Source organism: Artibeus jamaicensis, unplaced genomic scaffold (genome assembly GCF_021234435.1).
Source record: "Artibeus jamaicensis isolate MK-2021 breed Jamaican fruit bat unplaced genomic scaffold, CSHL_Jam_final contig_1526, whole genome shotgun sequence".
In the NCBI taxonomy this organism is placed as follows: Eukaryota; Metazoa; Chordata; class Mammalia; order Chiroptera; family Phyllostomidae; genus Artibeus; species Artibeus jamaicensis.
The window spans coordinates 1,492,995-1,508,446 of record NW_026521297.1 but is presented as its reverse complement, the minus strand read 5'-3'; the positions used below and the strand labels follow the sequence as shown (position 1 = coordinate 1,508,446).

At 55.5% G+C, this 15,452-nt stretch overlaps 1 protein-coding gene across 1 annotated transcript in view; it reads right to left on the bottom strand.

The window, feature by feature from the left end:
• Positions 1-7,139: 7,139 nt before the first annotated feature.
• NOVA2 (NOVA alternative splicing regulator 2) overlaps positions 7,140-15,452 on the bottom strand; it is a 31,409-nt gene continuing 23,096 nt past the window's right edge. The window contains exon 4 of the mRNA XM_037147552.2: positions 7,140-14,448. Within this exon, the coding sequence (XP_037003447.2) occupies positions 13,366-14,448 (1,083 nt within the window). The 3' untranslated portion in view covers positions 7,140-13,365. The remainder of the gene's footprint in view (positions 14,449-15,452) is intronic.

The following is a 15,452-nucleotide window of genomic DNA, read 5'->3' as shown; positions in this document are numbered from 1 at the left end:
GCAGGGCCCCAAAGAGGAAGGAACTTGATGATCCCCATTATGCGCTGGGAGACGGCGAGGATAACTGCCTTTCCCCACGAACACATAGGTAGCCAGGGACAAAGGAAGGGTAACGCCCGGGAGTCCCTGCTTTCAACCCTTAGGCCTGACTCTCTTCAAGTTAATCTTTATCTCAGGGGTCGATGACCCCCTACGCTTCATCCTAGGTCTTCCCAGAGGTCTCAGGCCCAGAGGTTGGTTGAAAAAAAAAAAAGCAGAGGCTGTTACTGTTAGTTCAGGTGAGAACCCCAGTCTTGGGGGGTGGACTGGGTTGGGGGGTCCCACAGCTGGCAAAGCTGGCGTAGGGAGAGGGTCATTCAGTCAGCGAACGCACCTGTGTATTTGTTGCTTGTTACCTTTTGTCTGTGTCTGGGGTTCGTGGGAGTATTTGAGGCTCAGTCAGTCAGTACATGGGCTGGGGAAGGAGGGCACATGACTTTCAGCTTACGTCCCACCAGCTGCAAGTAAATTTGGGCAAGTGACTGACCATCTCTGGGCCTCTTTTTCCTTGTCTGTGTAACTGAGATCATCAGTTTCTACCTCACAGGGCCTTTTGAGGATTCATGGAGATAGTGCGTGTCGAGTGCCAGGCTTAGAGCCCAGCCTCTGGTGGGGGTTCATCACGAGCGGCCTATTCGATTAGCTGTGTCATTCCACAGCGTGTCCTGGCTGATTCTACCTCAGCTTCACTGTGGGTTACTATGTTTGCCATGCATTTTTCCCTGAGAGCAGTTGGAGGAGCCGCCTCGATACTTTCCTGATATTCCGCTTCCAAGACTAGTTACAAGATTACCACTGAGCATCCTCTCTCCTAGCCCTGTGAGAACCAGCTTCCTTTCTCTGACCCCCGTGCGACCCGGCCGGGTGCGAACCTGGGCCCGCTCCACATCCCTCCAAGCCCAGGCGTAAAGAGCATCAGCTACCCTCAGGACTAGACGGCTGCGTTCCTTAGCCACGCCCACAACACTACAACCACGCCCCGCCTTAGTTTTTCCATCACAGCCATAAAGCCACGCCTCCGTCAGTTTCAGGTCTGGATTGGTCCAGGGAACGCCACGCCTCCTGCCCATCCACTCTAGCCACGCCTTCTCCCACCAGGTTTCGCACCACCTCCTACCAGTTCAAGTCTAGCACCCCAGATCTGATGATCATGGTATACTCTAATCTTAAATCTTAACCCTGGTCCTGACCAGAAATTGATTCACCTCGACCTTGATCCCAGAGAGAACCCCAATCCACCCCTAGATCCAAACACACCCCCGATTTTAGCCAGCCTTGACTATGATTCTAGCTATAGCCAGAGTCTTAACTCAATGGCTAATCATTACCTTTATTTTATGTAATCCAACCTTAATCATGATCGGAACCCAAACACCAACGCTACTTGTCACCTTTACCCGAATTCTAACCCTTTCTTCAACCCCAAACGAAACTCTGGTGATAGTGATTGCTACCAATCCTTAATCTTAGCTGTAGCCTGATTAATTTCTAACTGGAACCAACCTCCAGTCCTAAGAGCTTGAAGGTAACTAGAAGTCATCCTTGATTCTTCTTCGTCCTTCATGCTCCATATCCAGTCTGCTCGGAAATGCCATCAAGGCTGCCTTCAAATTCCATCCATAACCAGTGACTCCTCTCCATCTCCACAGCGGCGCTGCCTTCTTCCTGGACCCCTGCAGCCAGCCATCCCCCTCACTGGGCTCCCTGCTCTTCTCCCTGCTCCTAGCCCCCGCCCCCCGACAGACCACTCCCCACACAACAACCAGAGTGACTCGGTTAGAATCCGAGTCAGCTCACATCCCTCTGCTCAGAAGCCTCCCGTGGCTTCCATCTCACAAGGTGTAAAAGTCAAAGCCCACAGAGGCCCCCAAGACCTCCAGTTAAAGGGCCCCCTCTGTCTCCTCTCAGACCCAATTTCTTTGCACCCTCCCCTTGCTTGCTCTGCTCCAGCCACCCTTGCTTTCTTGCTACTGCACGTATATTCCAGGCACATTCTCCCCCAGGGCCTTCTCACCTGCTGTTTTCTCTGCCTGAAACGCCCCTTCCCCGGATATCTTCATTCTCACCCCCGCCTCTCCTGCGGGTCTTTACTGACACGCCACATTTCCAGCCTTTCCGTTCATCTTATTGAAAATTATGATGCCTCTCTCTTCCAGCACTATCTCCTCTCTCTCTCTCATTTTTCTTCATGACATGTATTATCATCTGGTGTACTGTATAATTTACCCATTCATCTTGTTTATTGCCTGTTTTCCTCAGGAGAGTGCGAGTTCTTAAGGATAGGGAAATTTGTCATTGCTTTTGTTCCCGAGTGTCTAGAACAGTGCGGGGCAATGAATCAGGAGATGCATAGTATTTTTGGAATGACTACATGCTTCCTCAGGAGGACGGAGCTCCATTTCCCTGCAGTTTCAAGATCACTAGGTGTGGGGAAGAGCAGTGAAGAGGGAGGGGGTGGAGGTAGTCACAGCTTCTAGGAGAGCTGGTTGTCAATATATGGCTGACAGTGGGCCCGGCTCTGTCCCCAAGCCCCAGTAGCCACTCCAGCTCCAATCAGGAACTCCTCAAACTCTTCCCTACCTGGAGGGGCTGGCTTTTCCCACCTGTAGGGAGAGAGAGCAGCTGAGAGACACCAAAGTCTGGGTCCTCTCCCTTTCTTGTCCAGGGAATCAGGGGCTCCCATACCTTCCGCTCCCTTACAGCTCTGAGCCTCTGGTTCAGCTGAAAATGGGGTGAAGGCCGAGAGGGAGAGCACCCTCCATGTTGGAGCTGGACCTGGGGATAGGGGTGAGGGTGAAGCAGGGAGACTATGGGGAACGGCGCTGAGCAGCCAGCGATGAAGAAGGAGGACTAGAGATGGCCATAGAGATGAAGTATTGAAGTAAAACCGGACGGTGAAAAGGGGGCAAAAAACCAGGCAGAGACAAGGAGCAGTGAAAGCGAGAAATACATGAACATAGGAAGTTAAACGTATAGCATAGAGAATCTAGTCGCTAATATCGTAATAACTGTGTATGGTGCCAGGTGGGTACTAGACTTAACGACAGATAACTTAAATAAATGTCTAACCACTGTGCTGTACATACACCTGAGACTGATATAATATTGAATATTCACTGTAATTGAAATTGTATATGTAAAACTGAATGTCAACTGTAATAAAAAATTATAAAAAGGAAAGAAATGGGCAATGAGAGAGTGAGTGCGATCATGGGGAGAAAAATGGGGCCCTGCAATATTTATTCCACTTTGCATCTATTTCGCACTCCTAGCGCGCTAACTGCGGCGGTCGGGAAGCTAAAACTACAATTCCCAGAGTGCCTTGTGGCGGGAAGGGGGCGGTTCAGAAGATTCAGGTTCCACCAATCGGGTGCCTCCGCGGGAAGCTTGAATTTCTAATTAAGTGGGCAGAGAGGCTGCCGCCCTGCGGCCTCTGCGGATCCCAGCGAGCCGGGGTGGTCACCGAACCTGCGGCCGGCCTCCTGATCGCGCAGGGGAGCGGCAGTTCCTGGGTGGCCTTTCGTGGGCGGTGGATTTGGGAGTGCCCTGGAGGCTCAGCCTACAGCCAGCGTCTTCCGGCAGGCTCTGTGCCCCTCAATAAGTCCCTTTCTCCTTTCGCTGGCCCGAGTGGATTCTGTTGGCTGCCACTGAGCAATAATGGGTACACAGACAGGGGGAAAGAGATGCAGACTCGGGCAGCGACAGGAAAAGCTCTTGGGAGAGGCACCCGGATATCCCGTCCCAAGGAGAGACAGCACCAACTGAGGCATACAGTGGGACGAAACTGGAAAAACAAACAAACAAACAAACAAAAAAAAAGGAAGAAAGATGTGAGACAGAAACCCAGAGGAATACTGAAGGCAAACTGAGGCAGCGAGGAACGGCGGCAGAGGCAAGGGCAAGGGCAAGGGGACGGAAACAGTGACAGAGACCTCCCAGATTGCTGGAGTGGCGGTGCTGGAGGGGCGCTTTAGAGGCGAGACTCCAGCCGGCATCGCAGGTGGAGGCAGGAGGACGGAGGGACGGGACGCTGGAGAGGCCCCCCGCCCTCTGGTGGAGCGTTCTGGCGGGATGTCTCTTTTCCCCAGCCCCAAGCTTCCCACAGCCTGACCCAAGAGGGGTGTAGAGTCCCTGAATGCACTCGCCAAACTCTCTGCCACTTGCCTCACAGACCTTGTCTCTGAAGGAGTCCCAGACCCCACTAGATGACTTGGGAAGGGGTGAGAAGGGTGACCCCACCACTTCTGATGTCTGAGGCAGACCCCTCAGGAAGACCGAGGGGCAAAGGAGGGGAGGGAACAGAGACAGGGCCTCTAAGAGAGGAAGGCTGAGTGACCAAGAGAGGGGTCTCAGGGACAGAGAGCTGGGGAGAGGGAGGGCAGAGAAAGGAGGAGACCCAGGGGCAGAGAGAGGGGGGCAGTGAGCAAGGCATGCCCCGGTCAGGGTACCAGACCACGGACTGGGGGGACCTGGCCCCTCAGATCTCTATCTTCCATCTAGGGTCGCCCGATGAAATACAGGATAACTAGTTCCTTTTGAATTTCAGGTAGTTTAGTAAGTACGGCCCCAATATTGCATGGAACATACTCAGACTTGGGATCATTATACTCATGTTGCCCTGACAGGTGTGGCTCAGTTGGTTGGGCTTCATCCTGTGAAGAGACAGGTTGCTGGTTCAACTCCCATCAGGCAGGGCACATGCCTGGGTTGCAAGTTCTGTCCTGGTTCGGGCTGTGGGGGCGCGTTCGAGAGGCAACTGATTGATGTTTCTCTCTCACATCGATGTGTCTCTCCCTCTCTTTCTCCCTCCCTTCCCCTTGCTCTAAAAATAAATAAATAAAATCTTAAATAAGAAAATTATAGTCATTTTTAAAAAATCTGAAATGCAAATCTCACCGGACATGCTGTATTTTTATTTGCTGAGTCTGGCCACCCTCTCCCCATCTGTGTTCTCTTTTGGCCTTTTCTGGAGTTTTTGTTTGCGCTTGTCTTTCTTTTGCTCTGCCAGTCCACTTCTGCCTTCCCTGTTCTCTTAATGACCTCGCTCCACTGTGCAAACGCTTCTCAGAACCATCCCTGAGGCCCCCACACCCCCAACTCGCCCCCCTCCCTCCTCCAGCCTCCCAGCCCAGCCCGGTCTCTAGGACATGTTTCTCCGCCAGGAACCTCTTCTGTCTTCTTTCTCCATCTCTCTTCTCACGGAAACCAGGCACCTCTGCAATTCTCCCCCGCCCCCACCCCCACCCCTGCCACCAGAAAAGGTTTGGAAGCTTTGAGTTAGGGATCCCCCAGTACTCACCTGTGTCCTGACCTCATGTCCTCTCCTTTCCTGCTCCTGGGCCAGAGAGGTCGGTCCTGGGAGTTTTCCAAAGTCACACAGCAGAACAGAGACTGAACCCCACCCTCTCCCCCAAATCCCTCCCCAGTTCTCAGCTTCCTGCTGGAAAATTCTTCTACTTTTCATGAGTAACAGCCTGACTTGGTGCTATTTCTGACTACCAGGCAATACTTGAAGGCCACAGGCCAGGACCAGAGGTGCCTGTGGAGCAAGTTATGATACATTGCTGAGCACCTACTATGTGCTGAGTTGGGGGTGTGCTTCACAGGCTGTTAACACGAGACCAGTGACTGACTTGTCATGGTTATTGCTACGTCCCTGGGCTTGAGAACATAGTAGGTGCTCGATAAATGCCTGTTGAATGAACGAATGAATGAGTGAATGGATGAAAAAACACACCCCAAGCAGGTGAGGACTTCTTTCCATGTCTTCCCTCCTTGTCTTTATCCCCGTCTCTGTCTCTTGCTTTGTCCTAGCCTGTCCTCCTTTTTCCCTCCCCGCCCCTTGGTTTGTCATTCTCTCGGATCATGTTATTGTTAGTTTTTGAGCTGGGAACTTCTCTCTAGTGACCACTATCCGCTGAGGATTTCCTCTATGTCAGGTACTGAGGGGGCGATTTGCTCATGGTGTCCTTCTGGAATATTCCAGAAGGTAAGTACAGCTTTAATGCATGTTTTCCAGACATGGAGACTGAGATCCAGAAAGCAGCAGCAAGGTGCCCTGGTCGCCTCAGAACCAGCGCATCTGGCCTCCCCCTGAACGTGTCTCTCTTGTCCCTCCATCCCTGACTATTGTCCTATCTCCTGCTGGCCACATCGCCCCTTGCCCAGCCCCATCTCTGACACTTCCAGACATGCAAGGAGATTAGTATTAAACACTTACCACAGGGGCTGCAAATTCAAGTTCGTCCAGGGGCCAGGCATGTAACTCAACCCCCCTGCCCTGGATGCTGGGCAGCGGCTGCCCTGCTCAGCCAGTCATGGCCAGGTGGCTATCCCCACCCAGAGGCGCTACGTCTGATTTCTCAAGAGGGGCTCAAAAGCCACATTTTTAGAAGTCTCCCAATGTTTAAATGCTGGCATCAAATTCACACAAACACTAGAGGCCAAACAACATTATATGCGCGGCAGACATGCCCGCTGGCCGAAGGTTTGCAACCTCTGAGGTGCTTTTAGTTCCACGTGCCAGGTTCTGTGCTAAGGAAGCGTTTCCAGATTCCAGTAGAATGAGCAGAGACATTAGAGTCTGTCCTGTTAATTGCTTTATCCCCAGCACCTAGGACAGTGCCTTGCCCATAACAGGTGCTCAGTAATATTTAAGTAAGTGGTGCTTTAAATCCTAGCATGAGCCATAGAAATAACAGTTTAAAAAATCTCCATTTCCCAGATGGGGATATGGAGCCCCAGAGGGGCAAAGTCCCAGGGTTACATAGTAGCACTGGGATTTGAACCTGAATCTCCACAGACTCCCAAACCTTAACCCTAGGCTGTCCAGACTCTGCTTGGGGTCGTGAATTTGCAATGCTGTGTGTGTGGGCACGTGTTTGCGGGACTGTGGTGCCCAGGACGTGCTGTGGGCGTGGTGGCGGTGATGTCTGCCCTCCTGCTTGGCCGTTGAGGCCCAGCAAACTAAGCCCGGAGCACCCGTGACCCTCAGACACACTCGCTCCGGGAGCTCACCCAGTCCAGGGAGAACAGTCTGCCCCGCCCCTCCTTGGCCCACCGTCAGAGGTCCCCCCACCCTCCTCCCCTGGATGCCCGGAGCCCTGGGGAAAAGGGGGAGAGAATTTAGGATGAGGGTGGAGGTGTGGGAGGAGGGAGAGGGAAGGGGATGGGTTAAGGAGTGTGTGATGTCAAGCAAAAAAGACAACATTAGACACAGATGCTGAGATGGCGTTTATCGCGGCAAAAAAAGGTGAAGTCGCCGAGGGAGAGGGGGTGGGGGAAGGGGGTGTGGTGGGGGCCGGGGTGGGGGCCATGGAAGCTAATACATGGTGCACTAGGTCACACGACGGACACTGGGGGTGGGTGGGTGCGGTGGGCGTGGCCCAGGCATGGCAATGGGGGGAGGGGGAGAGGAGAGGGCAGTGGGCCCCAGCCAGGAGCTTCTGGAGGTGGTGGGGAGGAGGCGGGCCGCGTCTCTGGTTGCAGAGGATGGAAGGAATCAGTTAGAGGGGGTTGAATGGAGACACTGGAAGCATGGCCACGTGGTGGACGGTCTGGGCCCAAGAAACGGAATCTGGGGACGGGGTAGCAGGCAGGGGCCAGCCCTGGGCTTGGGCCTTTAATCTAAGGACTGGGGATACCCAAGGGACCTTCAAAGTTCTCCAGTCCCCTCCTTTTCCAAGGGAGAGAACAAGGCTGGGAGAGAGGCTAGCTTAAGATCCTAATAAGGATTTAGCAATCCGTTCTCCAGCCCTCCCCCACCCCCACCCTCCTCCTACCCTGTCTGACCCAAACAGAGCAGGGGAAAGAGAGATTCCAACTCCTCTCTGATTCCACCATTATCTCGCTGAGGCTCCTCGGGGAACCTGGAGGACGAACCCATTTCATAGACGGGGAAAACTGAGTCCTCACGTCACACTACACCTTTCCACACCTTTCCCTGCTCCCAGCCAAGGGATCCGTGCATCCCATCCCTCTAGGGCTAATACTGATAATCCGGACATCCTTAGCATTGGGGGGGGGGCAGGTGAGGGGACACACCTTGGGATTTTCCCAAATCACACCAGGATGTGGGCCATGCCTCCAGTGGCCTGAGATGCCAACACAAAGAAAAAAAATGACTCCCCACGTCCCCTGGCTCAAACCCAGTACAAAAGTGATTATTTACAATGAAGGGGTGGGGAGTGGGGGGGCACAGAAAGGAGTGGAGCCAGGGTGAGCTCTCCGCCTGGGGAGAGGCCACGCCCCCTGGCCCCGACTTTGAAAGGGACAAAGCCAGACAGATATCAATACGGGGTCTCTATCCCCAGGGCGGGGAGGACCCCTGGGGATGAGGGGTGGGGTGGGGCATGGGATGGGGAGCGGGTGGGGAGGCATGGGTGGTGCGGGGAGATGGAGGGAAGGTAGCTAGTGCCCCTCGCCCCCCCTCCCCCACGCCGGACACACAGTTTTCCGTGGGATGAACACAGAAAGGGTTAATCAAAAAGTTCGATGAGCGAGTCTGACTGTCGAGTGGGGCGGGCGGGAGCAATGAGGCCGCAGGTCCCGGTGGCCGGTGGTGATGGAGTCACTTAGAAAATGAGAGGTTGGTGGTTTTGGGGGTGGGGGAGGGGGGAAGAGAAGGTAGGGGAGGGGGATTAGGCGGTCCCCCCAATTATCTCTGGGAGACAAGAGTATCCTGGACTGGCTGAGAAGGGGTTAAAAACCAGCAGCCTTCACTGCCCCGACCCCCACAGAGACGTCCCCAGCTTCCTCCCTGCCACCCAGCACAGAGACCGACCTTACGCGCACGAGCAGCGAAACGCGGGAGAAAAGGCCCCTCCCCCGTGGCGTCCAGGCGGCTGACAGGTGGGCAGGGATCGCCAGAGCAGCGCTGGCTGTCGCGACTCCCCGTAGGCCTGGGTCCCTGGCCCGCAGCGCCCTAACGCGGGCATCGCGATCCCGTTCTCCCCATCGTGACATCCAGTCCAGGCTTTCGCGACAGCCGAGCGGGGTTCCAGACGGCGGGGCAGGCGCGTGGCGGACGGCGAAGGCCTGCCTGGCGGACGCGATAGGGGTGCACCCCATCAGCAGCCTGGACGCCCAAACTGCCCTTCTCATCACCACTCTCGGCGAATGCTTTCCCCACCGCTCCGTCTCACAACCGCCAATCCTGGTCTTGAAAGAGCAATAAATCAAGGTAGGGGAATCCTCTCACTTCCCAAACAGTAGACCACCACGAGAAACAAAATAAGGAGGGCGTGGGGTGGAGGACTAGGCAGGAGAAACACAGCGAGGGCATATCAAGGAGTTTGGGAATTAAGAAGGGGGAAAAAAAAAACAATACCACTCAGAGGAGAGTGGTACCGTATTGTTCCAAGTATAGGTCCCCAACCGTCTAGAAATCGACTCTTTAAATTCCAGGTGTGATACTTGTAATTCTCACCTACTAGCCCAGGGCAGGTGTTAGGGCAAATACGGTTGGCACGATCTTCGCCTTCTCAACACTAATAATTATTGCAGCGAAGCCCCCTTGCCTGTGTAGAGGGTGGCTGGGACAGGTCAGAAGGTGGCTGGGGCAGGTTGGCTCAGAGCCCCCCCTCACCCCCAGATGGGGGATGAAGGAGGTGAATTTGGCACATTGAACCCCTTCTCCTAAGTGCTTTGAGGTCCTTCTAGGGAATCCAGCTGGCACCACCCCTTGGGTCAGCAGAGGAGGAGCTGAGCTTGTCTCCCTCTTCCACCCCAGTTTCTACAGATTTGCCCCAAGGAGGCAAGTGGGGTTCTCCCTGGCTGGTGGAACTTGGGGGATCCAAAGGGTTAGGGGTTAGAGGAAGGGGAGGTTTTTTTTTTTCCTGTTTTTTTTTTTTTTCTTACAAAGATTCTTAAGAAAAACTCAGGGTGGGAGGGGTAAGGAAGGGGACCCAATTGAGCTAAATGTTCACAGACTTTTTCAGCGCCTTAGGGGCCTCCTCAAAGAGAAATGGTCCCGTGTCCTACCCCCCTGTCTGAGGTTCCCTTCCCCCAGAGCGGCTCAGTTCCAAGGAAGTTTGGCACTTTTTTTGTTTTTAATTGATGGGGAAATGGGGGTGGAGTTGAGAGGAGAGGGAGAAGACCAACATAGACGAAGATAGAGACAAGACAGGGGACACTGGGAGCCACAGAGAGAGGAAGCAGAATGCCAGAGGGGGCCAGAGAAAGAGAGGGAAACGCTGAGGGGAAGAGCTGGGGGCTGGAGGGCAAATGGAAAGGAACAGGGAGACGACGATTCAATGCAGCAAACACTTATTAAGCACCTAATGGGTGCCGAAGAGCAGGGTGCAAGGAGGCCGCTCAGAGTCTCTGAGACCTGACTGGCTCACAGGGAAAAAAGAGGCGATGGGTTTTTCAACGACCCCCATCTCTGACCCCACGTCTGCGTCTCCTCTGGACAAACTGCAGCACGAAAGACTGAGGTCAGATTGCAGAAGGGACTTTCGAGAGATAGGGAAGATGGTAACTTTCCCAGGGTGAAATGGGGCAAGGTAGGTACTCCCCAGCATGGTGAGAGAACTAGCTCACTGAGCTAGCAAGCTACCTTTCCGATAACCCTGGCTGGTGGGGTAGGGGATCCCCGAGAAATGTGAACAGGGAGGGGACTGTCACACAGATACCCCAAGGGAACACTTTTCAGGAGGCCCAGCCTCCAGAGATGTGTCTGTGTGAGAGGATTACTGGATGAATGAGTAACAGAAAGCATCTGACAAGCAGAGGGCAGCTGAGAATGCAAATGATATGCAAATGAGCACATTCAAACCCCACCTCCCCACTCCCAGACCTTACTCTCCCTCTCCCTGGCTGCTTCCCCTCCTTTTGGGGGCCTGGGGGTGGGAGTAGTAGGGGGGATATTCCAGCTAGATACTGCCACACCCACACGTGGGTGAAGATACTGTGAAATACTGTAAGGTCTTTTTGACAGGCAGGAAGGAGCAAAGGCCCACAGGGCCACCTCCACCTCCAATCTCAGGAGCCCCCAACTGCAGAAGATAATGTACAAAATTACATCAAGAATTGTTTTGGCACTCAGATCTCCATCTGGGTTCAGTCTGGAGATTAGGGGCGGTTGGGGGCAGCAGCGATGGGAGGGAGGGAGTGGGAAGGTGGGGCCTGCCCCCCACCCTGGAGATGGAGAGGGCATGGAAAAAGTCACCCTAGTGCCCGAGCTACAGCCTCCCAACAGGTGGAAGGGCAGGGGTGGGAAATTCAGTGCAAGGTACCTTGAAGGCTATTGCTTTCTAGGGATTTTCACATTTTGATTTGGGGGCGGCTCTCTAGACAGGGGCAGGGGCCTCCCAGGCTTTAGAGGTGGGACTCGTCTCTGGCTTTTCTTCCCCCCTTTTTGGGAGAGAGATGAGGAGGCCGGATTCCCCCCACCCCCCACCCCAAGCCATGGAGAAGGATCTGGAAGACCTAGGAGGGGGCGAATGGGGGAGAGGGTGGGCATGGGGTGCCCCTCCCCCAGAGATGCTGATGATGGAACCAGGGCACTTGGGGCCCTGCTTTGAATGGGAGGAAATGGAGGTGGTCTCTGAGGGGGAAGGGGAGGGGATGGGAGTGGAGGCGGGTCTCAGCTATCCTAAATCCATAGCGTGGATGGTCAGGCCCTAGGTTTCAGCCCCCGACCCAGGCCAGCGAGCTGACCACAGCCTCAGCGCTCAGGAGCCACTCCCAAACCAACTCTCAGGATTGCCTGGCTTGGCAGATTCCATCAGAACATTCTAGCTCCTCAGGGCCCATGGTGAGCGCACCAAAACATTCTGATTCGTCAGACACCACCAAAGTGCTTCAGCTCGCTGGAAACCACAAGCCAATCTAGTCCATTAGACCACGCAAAGCATTCTGGCCCAGGGGCCCTACCGTGGCTCACTGAACTCAGCAAGGGACCACGTGGGCCTGACAGAGCCACCACACGCTGGGCTTACCAGACTCAATGAAACAAAGCCACGCAGACACAAGCATGCACACAAGAGGCAGGGTGGGGATGGGGGTCTTTAACAGTTTCCACCAGCTCCATCTCCCACCCCTCCCTGCCAGGGGGGTTCACAGCCTTGGTGTGTTCGGGTGGAGATGACCCCGACAATGCCCCAATGCCGGGTCTTTTTCCTTTGAGTCCTTCAGATTAGATCCAAGCCCCGCCCCTCCTTCTCCTCCTAGGAAGACCCCCCAGGCCAAGACCCACCAAAGAGGGGTGGGAGGGGCGGAGAAAGAGGGTCAGTAACTGGCCATGGCCCAATACAGGAAGTGCATGCTTCATCCAATGACATCACAGGAAGTACCCCGGAAACACCACAGGAAGTGGTGATACCCCCGTGGTATCATCAAAATGAGCTTCCAGGAAGGCTCGCTGAGACATCAGAGGAAGTACCTGTCTCTCCTATCATCACAGGAAGTGGCCTCTGGGGAACTACTTCCTGTGACATCATAAGGAACGCCAGAAGCGCCCCAGAAAGTACTTGTTCAGTGACATCACAACGTTACATCACATCATTCCCATTCCTTCAGGAAAAGCCACAGGAGATGCCACAGGCGGTTGCTCCAGCCTTTCACAAGAGGCTTGCCCACTGGATTGGCCCAGTCCGAGAGCGGGCCTCATTCCCAGCAGCAGAGCACCCTCACCCCTCCCCACACAACCTGACAACAAAAGCGTTAAAAGTCCCACCTATAGGGGAGGGGGCGACTGTAGTGGGGGGAGAGAGTAGCTGAGGCAGTCCGGGAACTCTGGGGTCCCTGCTCCCAGCGCCCCATGTCAGCTCAGGCTCCTGCTACCTCTCCTCCCATTACATCCCTTGCCCTGGAACTGCAAGCAAGAGAGGTGGGGTGTTATTTGGGGGAGGCCCCTCATTCTAGGTGACCCAGAGGCTCCCTCCCCTCCTCCCATATGGAAACAAAAACTTAGAAAGGGGAGGAAAAAGTCCTTACTGGAAAAAAAAAAAAGGAGGGAAAGAAAGAGAAAATAACGCTTTGTTTTCTATTAAAATCAACAAAATGCAATATATACAGATATCACACAGACCTGGGCCCTGGGAGAGGACAGTCAGGCCCAGCCAAGCGTAGGGAAGGAGGAAGGAGGGGTCAATTCAGGGCCAGGGAGGGAGCTTCCGGGCTCCGTCCCCGGCCGTCTCACAATCCTGCCTATGACTACCGCAGGGAGGGGGTGCGTCAGACCTACCCCAGCCCCCATCCCAGGAAGAGCAGGACCACACCGAGCTGAGGTCAAGAGTTGGGGGGGAGGAGGAGGAGGAGGAGGAGGAAGAAGAGGAGGAAGAGGAGGGACAGGGAGAAGGGAGGGAGCGTACACCACAGGCCTCATCCCACTTTCTGGGGGTTTGAGGCCCTCACTCCCTGCTCGTAGGTGACCCGCTGGCTGATGAGGTATTGAGCGGCTTGCGTGGCCGCGGGGCTGCCCGTGATGGTGACCCGCCGGTTCCGCGTGCCTGGCAGGAACTCGCCCTTCTTGGAGATCTGGATCCGGGCGCCTGTCAGCTCCTGGTACTCCACCAACGTCTTGCCCCCCTTGCCCAGGATGGCTCCCACCAGGTTCTCAGGCACGGCAATCTCCACCAGCTCCTTGGCACTCTCAGCTGCCAACTTCTCGGCCGTCAGGAAGCCGCCGGCCGCCCCGGCCGCGGCCGCAGCGGCCACCAGCGGGCCGCCCCCTCCGCCGGCCCCACCGCCTGCCCCGGCCCCGAGGTAGCCATTGGCGGCGGCGGCCAATGCAAAGGACCCCAGGGCTCCGGGCGGCGGGGGTGGAGGTGGCGCAGCCCCTCCGGCCGGCCCGGCCCCCGCCTCGCCGGCGTACGATGCCAGGAGGTTGGCGGCGGCGGCGGCGGCGGGGTTGGCACCCGCGGCCACGGCGGCCAGCACCCCAGAGGCTGCGGCCGAGTTGAGGCCCAGGCCAAGGGAGTTGGTGTTGTAGCCGTAACTGGCCAGCGTGTTAAGCGCCGTGCTGATGGCCAGCAGGTCGGTGCCTGAGAAGGCAGGCAGCGCGGCGGGAAAGGCGCCCACGCCCGCCAGCCCCGCAGGGCCCAGCAGGCCGGAGGCGGCGGCGGCGGAGGCGGCGGCCGCGGCAGGCAGCACGTCCGCAGGGCTGGCGTAGGGTGAGCCGGTGGGGTTGGAGTTGGCCACGGGGCCAGCCACGTTGGCGTAGCTGATGTTGAGGCAGCTGCTGCTCTGGGGGTCTTCCTGTACCTTCTGCACGATGGCGCTCACGGCCTTGTGCACCTGCTCGGGCTCGCCGCTGACTGTCACCACGCGCTCCTGCAGGTTGATGCCCTCTGGCTTCTGGGACAGCTGCACCCAGGCCCCCGACTGTTCCATCACAGCTTTCACCGTTGCGCCCCCTTTGCCGATGATCAGGCCCGCCGTGCTGTTGGGGACGATCAGCTTGGCCTGCGTGGGCAGCGAGGGGAGGATGGTTAGCGGGGCAGTCGGGGCCTGAACAGTGACCTCAGTGTCATTCCCGCCCCTGCTGCCAAGTGTCCCAAATCGGACCCCCTTGATATGACCAGTATGGTCCTACTGGTTGTAGGACCAGTATGGACCAGTATGGTCCCACTGGTCGTATGGTTGTTTAAAATAACAGAATTTTCCACCCTGGCTGGTGTGGCTCAACGAATTGGGCCCCAGACTGCAAACCAAAGGGTCGTGCGTTTGATTCCCAGTCAGGGGCCAGGTCTCCAGTAGGGGGCGCTCAAGTGGCAACCACACATGGTTGTTTCTCTTCCTCTCTTTCTCCCTCCCTTTCCCTCTCTAAAAATAAAACAAAATCTTAAAAAAAAACGAAAACATTAGAATTTTCCCATATTAGTTGGTTAAAAAGCAGCTAGTACACCAAGTCCCCTCAGTAGCCTCTCAGCCACCCTGTGTCATGACCCTGGGACCCCTGGAACCTCCCTTCCATCCAGCACCTCAAAGCCTTAATGGCTGGCTTTGCTGACAATGCCCGGGCCCTTCTGTATCGTGAAGTCTTCTGAGTCCCAGAAGAGATATCATTAGCCTCACTTTACAGATGAGTCACTTGAGACCTAGGAGGTAAAGGGACTTGTCCCCAGGTCACCCAGAGAGTGAAGGAGCTGACATTCAGCCTCCTGGATTTCTGCCCTGTTGTGCTCCCCACCCCAGGACAGGGTCGCCTGCTTAACCTCTTCCTTGTAATGGGCCTAATTGTTTCTCCTCACACCCCCCATTCATATGTGAAGTCCTGACCCTCAGTATCTCAGTGACTGTATTTGGAGATAGGCCTAGAAAGAGGTGATTAAGACTAAGTGAGGTCAGCCCTGGCTTGTGTGGCTCAGAGGTTGAGAGCCGGCCTGCAAATCAAAGGGTCGCTGGTTCGATTCCCAGTCAGGGCACATGCCTGGGTTGTGGGTCAGGCCCCCAGTAAGGGAGAGACA